General features: G+C 40.4%; 2 protein-coding genes across 3 annotated transcripts; both read left to right on the top strand.

The window, feature by feature from the left end:
* Positions 1 to 176: 176 nt before the first annotated feature.
* Positions 177 to 3,893, top strand: LOC111792646 (probable serine/threonine-protein kinase WNK9). 2 transcript variants are annotated; one of them, XM_023674190.1, is made up of 7 exons: positions 177 to 457; positions 533 to 570; positions 863 to 1,090; positions 1,196 to 1,416; positions 1,622 to 1,674; positions 1,873 to 2,293; positions 2,397 to 3,893. In XM_023674190.1, the coding sequence occupies exons 1-7, from the start codon at positions 359 to 361 to the stop codon at positions 3,071 to 3,073; spliced, it is 1,737 nt and encodes a 578-aa protein (XP_023529958.1). In that variant the 5' UTR covers positions 177 to 358; the 3' UTR covers positions 3,074 to 3,893. The 2 variants fall into 2 exon arrangements, with proteins under 2 accessions (XP_023529958.1, XP_023529957.1); XM_023674189.1 differs by having other exon boundaries at positions 1,622 to 1,779.
* Positions 3,894 to 8,237: 4,344 nt separating this feature from the next.
* LOC111792688 (protein EXORDIUM-like 2) lies at positions 8,238 to 9,194 on the top strand. Its single transcript, XM_023674238.1, has one exon. It carries the CDS (start codon positions 8,238 to 8,240, stop codon positions 9,192 to 9,194), a length of 957 nt encoding a protein of 318 aa, XP_023530006.1.
* Positions 9,195 to 13,117: the final 3,923 nt, after the last annotated feature.

The following is a 13,117-nucleotide window of genomic DNA, read 5'->3' as shown; positions in this document are numbered from 1 at the left end:
AATTTCATGAATAACGAGGCGTCTTGATTGTTTAGAACAACTCGATGAATTTAGGGGATTTATTTGAGGTGGAATGAAGTTCTAAAATTAATGGAATTTTTATACTTAAAATTTATAATTTAACCTAAAATATTATATGAAAAATGTAAAGGAATTATGGGTTTCCATACTTGCAGTGAGAAATGAGAGAAGTGAGAAATTTACCTTACTCTTGGAAAGGGCCGTCACTTTCATTCAATACCTTTTTCTCTTCTCTCTTCTTCTGCAAGAGATGTGATTTCCAAATAGTTCTCCGCCCAAAATCTGAGGAACCAAGGATTTGCACCGCCGAGGAACATCGCAAATCGGTTCAAATCTAATGGAAACAATTGATTCAATTACTGGTTTCTCTAATCTTCTTCAACCTCCAGATTTCTCTCAGTATGTTGAAATTGATCCGACTGGCAGATATGGAAGAGTATGCCCTCCCCTCTCTCTTTCTCTCTTGTGTTCATCCGCTCTGATTCTGATTGTTTTCTGTTCTTTGTTGCAGTATAATGAAATCCTCGGCAAAGGAGCTTCCAAGACAGTGTACGAATGAATTCAGTTTCTCGTTCGTCTCCTTTGCATTTTTGTACTTAGCATTGATTTTCGGAATTTTTTTTTTTGTTTTCGATGTTTTCGGTCTCTATTTGACTTTCTTTCACTTACATTTTCCATTTATTTCGAGAATTCGATCTCTTCTTCTTGTTTGATTTTTGTTTTTTTGGTTCTCTTTTTCCGATTTCCGCTCTTGAACCGCATTTGGTTTAGTTAATTTGGATCAGTTTTTGGAAATGAACATTCGATTGAGGTTTTTTATTTTCTTTTGTTTTTGTTGCAGTTACAGAGCGTTTGATGAATATGAAGGGATTGAAGTTGCTTGGAACCAGGTCAAGCTCTGTAACTTCCTTCAATGCCCTGAAGATCTTGAGAGGCTATACTCTGAGATTCATCTTTTAAAAACATTGAAGCATAAGAACATTATGAAATTTTATACCTCATGGGTCGATACTGCAAATAGGAACATCAACTTTGTTACTGAAATGTTCACCTCTGGGACTTTGAGGCAGTAAGAATGCTTTTGAACATTCATTCTCACATCCTTCACTTTCTACAAAAAGGTCTTATTCCTTCTTGGTTTCTGCTAAATTTTTGGTCGGTTCTCTTCTTACAGATATCGGCTAAAACATAGGAGAGTTAACATTAGAGCAGTGAAGCGATGGTGCAGACAAATCTTGAGGGGTCTTCTCTATTTGCATAGCCAGAACCCTCCTGTGATCCACAGAGATCTCAAGTGCGATAACATTTTAGTTAATGGTAATCAAGGAGAAATTAAAATTGGAGATCTTGGTCTTGCTGCTATTCTCCGGAAATCGCATGCTGATCATTGCGTCGGTATGATTATCTTCTTCAAATTCTGTGAAATTTTGGTTGAAATGAGGATTGATCGAGATCCTGTAACCAATTCTTCATCCATTTCATCTTTGGCTTTCTGATTCTTAATGCTTTCCCAATGAATCTTTTTCCTTGAATTGCTGGTGAGTTCTTGTGATAGAAGTCTGTTTGTTAGATGCTTATTATTATTGTTGTTACAAAACAGGGACACCAGAGTTCATGGCTCCTGAAGTATATGAAGAGGCTTATAATGAATTGGTAGACATTTATTCTTTTGGGATGTGTGTTTTGGAGATGGTTACATTTGAATATCCATATAGTGAATGTAATCATCCTGTTCAAATCTATAAGAAAGTAATTTCTGTAAGATCTCCCTCTCTATGAGCATATACTTTTCTTTAATCCATTATGTCCTGGACGAAAAAGTTGATTCCTTATCATGCTTTCTACTTGTAGGGCAAGAAACCAGATGCCTTATATAAAGTGAAGGATCCGAGCATGCGGCAATTTGTCGAGAAATGCTTGGCACCAGTCTCTTGTAGACCTTCAGCAAGGGAACTTTTGAGTGACCCTTTTCTCCAAATTGATGATTGTGAAAGTAAGTTACAACTTTCAGGATGTCCGAGAGAACTTGACTGTATTGCTTTTACTACAGCACACCCTTTCCTTGAACGACAAGGAAGTTTCAGCTCGATTAATTACCGTTTGGAGGCCTCAGATGAATGGAGGTGTCATTCGGTTCAGACTGAACCCGATGGGTTCGAACTTTTTGAGAATGATGATGATGACCAATTGGAAAACCTTGATAACAGTATTAAGGGGAAGATAAGAGAAGATGGCAGCATTGTTCTAAGACTTAGGATTGCAGATAAAGAAGGTAGTGGCATATTTATTTCCTCCTTTTGTCTTTGGTCATGGAATGCTTGCTTTCTATTAAGAGTTACAGAAATGTTCACTTGAAAAATGTGGAATATGTGCAGGACGGATTCGAAACATTTACTTCCCGTTTGACACCAAGAATGATACAGCATTGACGGTTGCTACTGAAATGATAGCAGAACTTGATATTACCGACCAAGATGTGATCAAGATAGCTGAAAAAATTGATGGGGAAATTGCTTCCTTGGTACCTGAGTGGAAGTCGGGGCCTGGAATAGATGAAACACCTCGTATCTCTTACGATGGTGGCTGTCAAAGCCACGACGCTGCTAACCATTCATGTGATCATAGTTTGATAGGGAATAACCAAAATGGAGAAAAACTCTATCAGATTTTAAACTTAAGCACAGTTGAACGTGCTTCGGTGCACGAACTTTTCAAGCAGGACTCCCTCAAAGCTGATCGGCCTCCAGAACCTGTGGTAGAGAGTCCACCAAAAGTGTCAAGCCAGCATTATCAGCCAAACTCAGTCCTCCTTGAAGATCCAGCTCTTGGTTCTCATAGTTTTAGGCATAGCCATTCTAATCAAAATTTCAAGAAAATAGGCCAGTCGATCATTGTTGGGGATGACAAAGAAAAAATACTAGATAAAAATGCCATTGCAAGAACTTCACTCAGAAGCTTGCTGGGTTCCCGATCGCTGTCCACAGTTCCATCCTATCGTGAAGATAAATTTGCATCCCAAATTCATCGAGAAATTAGATGGCTATGGAATTGAGAAAATTTAGAGAGATCAGTTGGAACTTCTCTTGCTGCCCCTCTAGATTGCAACAAACAATTGAGGATGCAGCTGAAAACATGGTTTTTATCAGATAAGACTGTGAAGATTGAAACCATAGTTGGTGTGAATAATGTCATTATAGCTGCCCCGTTCGGATGTCCAAAGGACCCGAAATTGCGAGGCGTTTGTTAGAATCTTCAACTGCAGAGTATATTTTCAGGAGTTCATATTACAGGCACATTGCCTCCATACACTCTACAGACCAACTCTCTACTCATAGATGCTGTTTTTATGTTGCACAGAAACATGTAAGTTACTCTCTTCCCTTCTGAACTTCTTACTCTTACAGTCATACCTTTCTTTCTTCTTGATCATTGCTCTGCTTCACATGATATTACAAATTATAATGGTTATTCTCTTATATACAATGAAGATAGGTGCAAGTTTTCACTTTAGCTATAACTAGCTTGGTTTCAATGGAACTATGTTCATTATCCATGAGATTTAAGGTTGGCTGAGTTTGACATGAATTTTCAGTGGAAAGTGAGAGTGTTTTTAGTTGACTAAAACCAAATCTTTTGATGATTAGTTCTCTGCCCTTTTCTTTTATTTTTTATTTTTACTTTCTTGCTGGAGTGCTTTCCAATCAAGTATTTGGATAAAAAGCACTCTTGCAAACAGGATTGACTTCAATTCAACTGTTAATGTGCATTATTTTTCAAACTATGGGGTCCAAAGCTGCTGATCTGAATACAAGTTGGGAACTTTTAAGTCCAAATTTGTATAATTTTGCTATGGAAATTGTATGGGGAAAAAACTACGAAGAAAAAGATGTGAATGGACGAAAGCTGTATTGAGTGGTAGAGATGATTGGAGTATTTGTCAAACGTTACATCTTTTAGAGGAAAAAACTTGAAAAGTCCACTCTTCTTGCATATATTTGCTACCTTTAGTTGGATGCCAAAGTTTATGGCTCAATAAATTTGTAATGGCCCACTTTTTCATTATTGGTTTAAAAAAATACTACCTACTTTGTTATTGTCCATTTGATTAGAGAACGTATTAAGTATTTACCTAAACTAGTCGGTATTTGAGCGTAGGTTCGGGGAGAACATATTAGAGATTTTCCTAAACTAGTATGTCATTGAGCATAGATTGGTTCAAGGCTAAACCAACTAATTTGTTGCCCCTATGATCGATGTTAGGAGTATTCAGCTTGAAATGTAACCAAGTTTTTAGGGGAATACGTAATCCTAAAGATTTGGGAGTGGGGGTGGGGTTTTTTCAGCTTGAGTCGGGTTAAAAGCGTGAAATGTATTGAATAATATTGATTTGAACAAAAGAACTTCAATCAAACTAGTACTAGAGACCAAACAAGAGATAAAATTTTATAATCGACAATTGACCAATCTACACTAAGACACAATCAAATCTTAATTTCATTATCTCAATCGAAACACGAAAATTAATAGCTTCGCAAAATCTCGTCAATACTTGTTTTTAATTTTTATTATAACTAGTCCTTATTATTGATAATATAAGAAATAGATTAGTTTGAATTGTGAACTTACACGTTCGACTAAATTATATTATCAATCAAAATATGAAAGATTTGGATGTTTTATTCTAATTATTTTATTTTATTTTCTGATGTGGCACATTTTAAATAACTTTTTCTCACCTATCCCATTCTATCCCAGCTTTTTATAATTTGGATTTCCTTTTTCTTAATTTTACGTTCTAAAAATTTAAAAAATTTAAATCATGGAAAGCACTAATTTGAAAGGTGTGGTAGGTGGCCTGTCCCTCTCAAACAATTACCAACACAATTTCTGCTAAATTACTTATTTTTGTTATTAAACACGTTTTAAAAAATTTCATAAATTATTTTTAATTGTATTTAATAATTCTCTAACGTATTCCACGCTCTTTTAAATTAATTAATAGATCTATAAATTTTAAAAATGTCGGATATTTCAGAGTATTTACAATTTAATCAGAATGAAAAAGAAAAAATATATTTAATTATTAATTAAATTGGTGATAATTATGGGAAGTGGTTAAATGAGTTGTTGTTTTGGAATTGACCAAACATCAAAAGTAAGAAATCTTTGGTAATGGTCCAAACAGAATTTAACAAGAAAAGAAGAAAAAAAAACCAACAAAGGGTGGCAGTCAACGACACGTTTCCAAGAACATCTTCTTCAAGACCCAACTTGAATGCACAATAAAGCCTAGCTAACACCCATATATATATATATATATATATATACACATAATAATAATCACTTGTTTTAGCCACAAATTGATTTAAAATCTTCCTTTTTTTTGCTTTGATTTTCCACTTTAATGTCCCATTTTGCTGACTTACACTCTCTCCATTCACACTATAATCTAATATGTGTTCACATTCATTCGGAAAAAAAAAAAAATGGGTAAGAGAGAGATGTCGATTTAACATATGAAAGGGAAGAGATTTTCTTTCTCGTTAACTAAACGGTACGTCCACAAAAATTCTGAAAATTTTTCGTAAATTATTCTCAAATCAACCCAACGATGACATCCTTATAGGAAAACGAATCTCACCTTAGACTAATGTTGGGTCTATCTTTTTTGCACGTACTACTGGAAAACGCTTTGACATGGGTTTATAGCTAGCGATAGGAATCGAGAGCGAGGAAGAAAACAACTTAAAAACTACGATTCCTCTTATTACACAAAATTCCAATGGCAATGATTTGTGGTTGATAGCAGCGGATGAGCTCTAGACATTGTTTGGGGAAGGCGACCAACAAAGTTGATATCATAAAAAAAGAAAATAGGTCTAGAGAACGAGAGATAAATTTGTTGGATAAAACGGTAAGGATAATACAGTTACAAGGTGTACGAATAGTTATTGACGTTAATATTAAATATAAAAGATAAATTTATCTTATTTGAAGTTTATATTACATGATTCAGATATCTTGATTCATATTTGCTTGAGTCATGATAACTACCTTTAATATTCCAGCTAGCTAGCTCAAGCGAGGATATGCTAATGGTAGTTTTTGCCATAGTTTGTCTTATGAGTTCCAGGCAAGTCCGAGAGAAAAGCAAAAAGCCCTTGGTGGGATAGCCCACAACCATCGGGCATTCTGTGTTTGACATGTTTATGTTGAGAGTCTTAGAGACCTAGAGAAGATCCGTGGGTGGGATGCCCATAAGTAACGCCTAGTTTCCATATTCATTATGAAGCACATTTATTTTTAGTAGGTGAGTTAGCAACTAGTTCACGTTCAGATCGTCATCAGAACAATGTAGAGATTAAGTATGGGAGAGTGTCACATTCCATGATGTGATTGTACTCTTAAGAAAGTCATAAAGGACGATGACTAGTTTAAGTAGGGGAGTATCACAACCATAGTATGGATACAATAGGTTGTGACCCCATACGCAGATAGATAGGCAGCGACACTCAAGTGGCGTCCATCTAGCAACGTAAGAGCCAAGACAAATAAGTGTCATGATGCAACCATGGAGGAAGGTGCATCATCCAACATACCAAAAAGAGTGAGAATTAAAACAAAGTTGAGGAATAAGAAAGATGGGAAGGAACAATAATGATAAGAGTGTTGAAGACCAGCTTAAAGATCGCCAGATAGGTCTCTAGGCCATAGCCTCAAAAGTTTAGTTTTTTATGAGTTTCGAGATCCGATTCTAGAGTTAAGTCTATCTATCTGAGAGATGAAGGCTCATCGAATTTGATCTTAATTGGACACTCGACAGATGCTCCATGGGTCCTATAACTGCCCGCCAAGATCATGTCTACATCAATCAAATCAAATATGCTCAAAATGTACAATAGAGGGAGGAATAGAATCAGCTCTCCACTACCCTCTGGCCTGTGACCTAATTGAGCTTACCTATGACATATATGTGTGTCACGGTGTGGGTGAGCGTTGTAAGACGTGCATTTTGGATGTCTTCCATGAGTCGAAGTTTGGTATATGAGACCATTCTCTTATACCTGACTTGTAAATGTCTATGCATGAACACACATGATCCATGTCTAGATAGTATCTAGATGGATCAATGTCTTAGATCTATGATAATAAAGATGACTCATGGGTCAATTCTCGACAAGTGTGATCGAACAAATAACAAGAGTCAATAACATCTCGAGATTTGAGATGACATCGCAAAGTGTGGGCCGTGTTGGTGAAAATCACGATGGTGAGATGCGATGCAACATTGTATTGAAAGGACCTTGTCCTAAAGTAGAGACGAGGTCGAATCAAATGACTTGACTTAAAGTAGAGGCAAGTCGACTAGAGTCATAATGAATGAACATGCACGTTAGCCAATATAGAACTCCAACAACGACAAATACTTTACGAAAAAAACGGAAAAAATGAGAGATTAAAAAAATTTATTGACGTGTAATTTATACATACATACATATATATATATATATATATATATATATATTCTCTTTTGCATAATTGAAAGAGTTGGCTTTTGATTAATGGTCGGAAAGGGCTCACTCATTCTTTCTAACTTTCTCATAAGTCAAATCTTATCATGATAACAATGTAAGCTAAGTCTTCCTTTTCAAAAATTGATTGATAGAACTTTTCTTGATAAGGCTGAGAGTACTTGGTAATCAAAATTTTATAAAAATGAAAAATTAAAAGTTCATCTTTAATTGCTATATTCCTAAATCAAACCTGATAATACGAAATTTATTTAGAATATCATTTTTGTCTTTTAGATTTGACATTGGATGATTCCAACATTTTTCTGCATACTATGTGATATGGTCATATTACTTATTTCTGACTATCTCCACAAATCAACTTAATTTCTTTTAGTATGATTGATCTTTACTCACCTGCGTTCTAAAATAAATTAAAAAAAAAAAAAGAGTGGAGAGGAGGCCATGAGGCTAATAATAGAAAAGGTGGATATAGGGTCAGAAAGAAACAAAGAAATGGATCCCGAAGAGGAAGCAAATAACAAAGAAATCCGATTATGATGGGCCATCCAACAGCCCCAATCCAACATGGGTATGGGTATATAAAGGCCAGCAGGGGAAAGGGGAAGGGGAAAGACGGGAAGAAAGATCAACACAGCCGAATGCTATAGCTCCACAACACAAAAATAAGAATAAGAGGACATTATGGCGGTGTGTTGTGGTGGGCATAGCCATATTGTAAGTGCATTCTTTGGGGTAGTAGCCATCTCCCTTCTCCTTCTACTGCCTCTCCCTCAGGCTCAGGCTCAGGCTCAGGCGGCTGATCCCAACGCCATAACAAAATCCAACCCATTGGTTAGCCATGGCGGCCAAATGCTGAAGGGAAATATTAACCTTGCGCTCGTGTTCTACGGTCAGTTCGGGCGCATACAGAAGAACACACTCAGGTCTTTCTTGGGGTCCTTGAACACCAATGGCCGAGTCGGGGTCGGGGGTGCCCCACAGGTATCCTCCTGGTGGCGCATGCTCAGCTCTTATAACCCCACCGCTGGGAATGTTAATGTGAAGGTGGTCAAACAATACGTGGATCCCCAGTACTCTCTTGGAAAAATTATGACCAAGGATTTCATCAAGATTCACGTGGAGAAGGCTGTGGGTGAGTTCCCTGGTGCGGTCACCGTTATTGTTGCGGCTAGGGACGTGACCGTGGACGGTCTGTGCATGGGGAAGTGTGCAGAGCATGGAGTTATTGACGGGGCGCCCTACGTGATTATTGGGAACCCTATGACCGAGTGCCCAGGAGCATGTGCATGGCCTTTCCACAAGTCTGACTACGGCCCAGCCGGCGCTGTTCTGAAGCCACCAAGCGGGGACATCGCGACCGACGCTATGGTCATATCACTGGCCTCGGGGTTGGCCTCGGTGGTAACCAACCCGTTCAGCACTGGGTTCTTCCAGCTGGGGCAGAAGGCGAGCGTGATTGAAGCCTCCACCGCTTGCCCTGGGATGTTCGGCAGTGGAGCCTCCCCTGGGAACACTGGGAAGGTGTTAGTTGACCCTCTCAACGGAGGCGCTTACAATGTGGTTGGGTTAAGGGGCAAGAAGTTCCTTCTTCCTGCTCTTTGGAACCCCAAGACGGCGTCGTGCTGGACTGTCATGTGAACCCCCTCATTCACTCCACATTAAACTCCCATTCTTTTTTCCTTTCTTCTCTTAACAAAACCTCAATTAAAAACTATTCATTTCTTTCTTTTATGTTCTCTTTCATGTTTATGCATTTCTAACCACTCTCAACTTTATTCAACGGAGTACAAAACGTGTGGAAGGGTGAATTGGCAGGAATCAAATTTTTTATAAGAATGAAATATGAAAGGTTACATCTCTAATAGCTATATTCCTAAATTAAATATGATCCTCACACAAGCTTTAATAATTTTTTATAAATAGTTATAGTATCATTTTCATCTTTTTATTTGAAGAAATGTAAATACCCATATCAGAATTTGGCACCGGATGGTCCTAACTCAAGTCCTTCCGACATGTTTTGTCTCATATGTGCATCTTTAGAAAAATATCTAATAGGTCACCTAACATATAATTGCTCCAAACCACTTTACCACGAAATTCCTGACTCAACAAACTATACAATTTTTTCCACGTATCCATGTGAAAAAGGGTAAGCTAAGTGTCACAATTGCATTTTGATGGCAGCGGACTTGCGATTGTACGGCATTCACTTCTCAGCAACAAGTGAGTTAAGCGATTTATGCTATTCGTTCTTGTGTCACCTACGGGGTAGAAGAAAGCAAGATTTGAGAAAATTGGAAATTGTGTTATATGGGAATGTAAGCAAAAGGCAACAACAACGACTTACTGCATATAACTATCGGGTAGGAAGAAGTTGACAACTAGTCATATCCCCTATAGTACATTTTGGGGCATTTTAGCTCTTGCAGGTGTAGACACTATTTTTGTGAATGGTCATACACCCTCATACTAACCCAATATAGAATGGTAAAGACATGAAAGCATGTAAAAGGGGCTTGGAACGGCGTGCAACCATGGACAATACATCCTGGACAAGCAAGATCGGGATATCTGTCATGCGGCTATTGACAACATGCCTTGGACATGCATGATCGTGACATCCTTCCCCACTCAATTGGTTGACGTCCCTGTCAACCGACCCGAACGAGCAAGACTAGGACATCTGTCTTTCTTTATTTAGGTTATTCACACATTTTAGGACATCTGTCTTTCTTTATTTAGGTTATTCACACATTTCAACTTATTTTTAGGTGGCCATTTTGGGCACTAAGTTTTGTTGGCCACTTCGGACAATTTTAGAATGTATTTTAAATTCTCAAATTAAATGAGAAACAAAAGCAAGGTGTTTTTTTGACAACAAATCCCAAAGCTTCCTTACTCTCATCTTTGTGTTATTTTCTTCCACTTTTCTTGTTTTTCTCCCCCAACAATTTCTTCCCCAACAATTTCTACGTCAAGGATTTCCTCACCAAGTGAATTGTTCAGTCAAAGATAACAAGTGGCTACCGGTGGTATATCATTGTAGAGAAGTCAAGTTTTTCAAAGCCAAGTTGATTAGCTCAATTGGTTAGAACATTGACCTAAGAATGCATAGGTCTCAGGTTTAAGGAGAAGAAAATGCCCCAAGGTGTGAAAATACACACATCGTGGGTCTATCCCGAGCAAGCTCACTCACTCCTCCACGCCGCTACTCAGTGCTGACATCTCCATCACTACCACTAAAAGGTCGACGCTGCGAAGACAGACGTCGAGTTGTCGTCGAGCAAGTGATCAGGGAGACGATTGCCTCTATGCAGTACTCCGATGTTGACGGGGTCCAACTACAATGAGTGGGCCTTGTTGATGCGCATCAATCTACAGGCTCACTCCTCCACGCCGCTGCTGAGTGCGGACATCTCCATCACTGCCACTAAAAGGTCGGCGCTGCGAAGACAGACGTCGAGTTGTCGTCGAGCAAGTGATCAGGGAGACAATTGCCTCTGTGCAGTAGCCTGATGCTGACGGGGTCCAACTACAATGAGTGGGCCTTGTTGATGCGCATCAATCTACAGGCGCAAGGGTTAGTAGCCAACGGCGTAACTACTCTGATTGATCTTTTGAGTACGCTTCAGTTTTCTTTCACTTAGATGCTCCAGCTGAAGGAGGAGCGAGTGTTCGCTCAAATCAGCGAAAGAGGCGAGTAGCAAGAGCATCGACGATGAGTCCCCGACACAGGGGCAACAAACCATATGACCGGGGCCAGGTTTGCGTTCTCCGATCTCGACTCGGGGATTCGCGGGATGGTGAAATTTGGCGACGGCTCCGTCATCAAGATCCGAAAGGCATGACATCATTTTGTTTGTTAGTAAGGGAGGCAAGCACTGTAAGCTGACCAACGTCTACATCATCCCGAGGCTCAAGGCTAACCTTGTGAGCTTGAGTCAACTTGATGAGGTTGGCTGCCACATTTCCATTGTGCGTGGGCTACTCAAGATCTGCGATGATCGACGACGGTTGCTCACGCAAGTTTGGTGCACGAGAAACTGCTCTACATCCAAGAGTTGGAGATAGAGCAGCCGGTCAGCCTCTTAGCTAGGATCGAAGAAGTAATTTGGAGGTGACACGCAAGGTACGAGCATCTGAGATTTCCTGCTCTACAATAACTACACAAGGTGGAGATGGTGTACGGTTTGTCGGCAATTGAAGGCATGATCAGACTATGCGATGGGTGTCTCATTGGCAAGCAGAGGCGCACCCCCTTTCCGTCTAAGACATCCTACCGCACTGGTTAGTCGTTGGAGCTCATGCATGGTAAATATCTGCGGGCCCATCAAGCAGGCGACCCCAGGCGGTAAGACCCTATTCCTCTTGTTGGTTGATGACAAGAGCCGCTTCATGTGTTTGGTCCTACTTCAAGGAAGAGTGAGGCAACAAAGGCGATTAAGCGCACCCGGAAGCCGAATGTAGGAAGAAGATACAAGTGCTGCGCATGGACCGAGGTGAAGAATTCACCTCATCGAGCTTCGACATGTACTACGACGAGCTAGGCATGCAGTGTCACCTAACAGCACCCTACTCTCCAGTAGAACAGGGTGGTGGAGCGCCAAAATCAGACTATCGTCGGGATGGCAAGGTCACTACTGATGATGGCGGGGATGCTCGGAAGGTTCTAGGGAGAGGCGGTCTTGACGGTCGTCTACCACCTCAATCGGTTGCCAACGCGAAGCCTCGATGGGAAGATGCCACACGAGACCTGGTACAATAAGAAGCTAGCGATACATCATCTCCGAGTGTATGGCTGTGTCGCATACATGAAGGTCACGCGTCCCCACCTCGCCAAGCTCGATCCCAGGTGGCTGAAGGTCATCTTCACCGGCTACGAACCTGGGAGCAAAGCATACAGGCTCTATGATCCTGGGGGGGGCGAGCTCACGTGTCGCGTGACATCGTCTTCGATGAGAACACCTTCTGGCAATGGTACAACNTCGACGAGAACACCTTCTGGCGGTGGAACGACAGGACCAAGGCGAACCAAAACCCAAATCAATTCACGGTGGAGTACCTCGTCACCGAGCTGGGAGAAGGAGGAGCACAACATCAGGCACTGTCATTGCCGACAGTAGCGGCACTGGACACGCCTACACCAACACCTACCACAACTCCTGCTACACCCCCTGAACCGATGGAGTTTGCAACACCATGTACTGCGCACTCGACGCTGGATGTCGATCACGATGATGGTCTGGCGGCCAGATACCAGAGGATTGAAGACCTACTAGGAGAAGGTGAACCACTGGGACTGGCAGCACGCGAGCTCGAAGAAGAAGTGGTCAAACTGCATGCGTGGATGAACAGAACTCCTTCGCCGAAGTAGGAAAGAATTCGTGCTGGCTGAAGGAAATGTAGGAAGAGATGGCGTCCATCACTGAGAACAAGACGTGGAGTCTAGAGGACATGCCATCAGGACATCGAGCCATAGGGCTCAAATGGGTATTCAAACTCAAGCGGAATGAAGAGGGAGAAGTTGTGAAGCACAGGGCCTGGTGGCGAAGAGCTAT

This window comes from Cucurbita pepo, chromosome LG04, assembly GCF_002806865.2.
Source record: "Cucurbita pepo subsp. pepo cultivar mu-cu-16 chromosome LG04, ASM280686v2, whole genome shotgun sequence".
Lineage (NCBI taxonomy): Eukaryota > Viridiplantae > Streptophyta > Magnoliopsida > Cucurbitales > Cucurbitaceae > Cucurbita > Cucurbita pepo.
Note: the sequence above shows the minus strand (reverse complement) of the source record. Positions and strands in the feature narration are given on the sequence as shown.

Bases quoted from the DNA above. Each gene is read 5' to 3' on its own strand.
- LOC111792688 (XM_023674238.1), top strand. From the start codon at position 8,238: ATGGCGGTGTGTTGTGGTGGGCATAGCCATATTGTAAGTGCATTCTTT.
- LOC111792646 (XM_023674189.1), top strand. From the start codon at position 359: ATGGAAACAATTGATTCAATTACTGGTTTCTCTAATCTTCTTCAACCT. The intron at 571-862 runs GTACGAATGAAT...TTTTTGTTGCAG, and splicing joins AAAGGAGCTTCCAAGACAGT to TTACAGAGCGTTTGATGAAT. The intron at 1,091-1,195 runs GTAAGAATGCTT...CTCTTCTTACAG, and splicing joins ACCTCTGGGACTTTGAGGCA to ATATCGGCTAAAACATAGGA.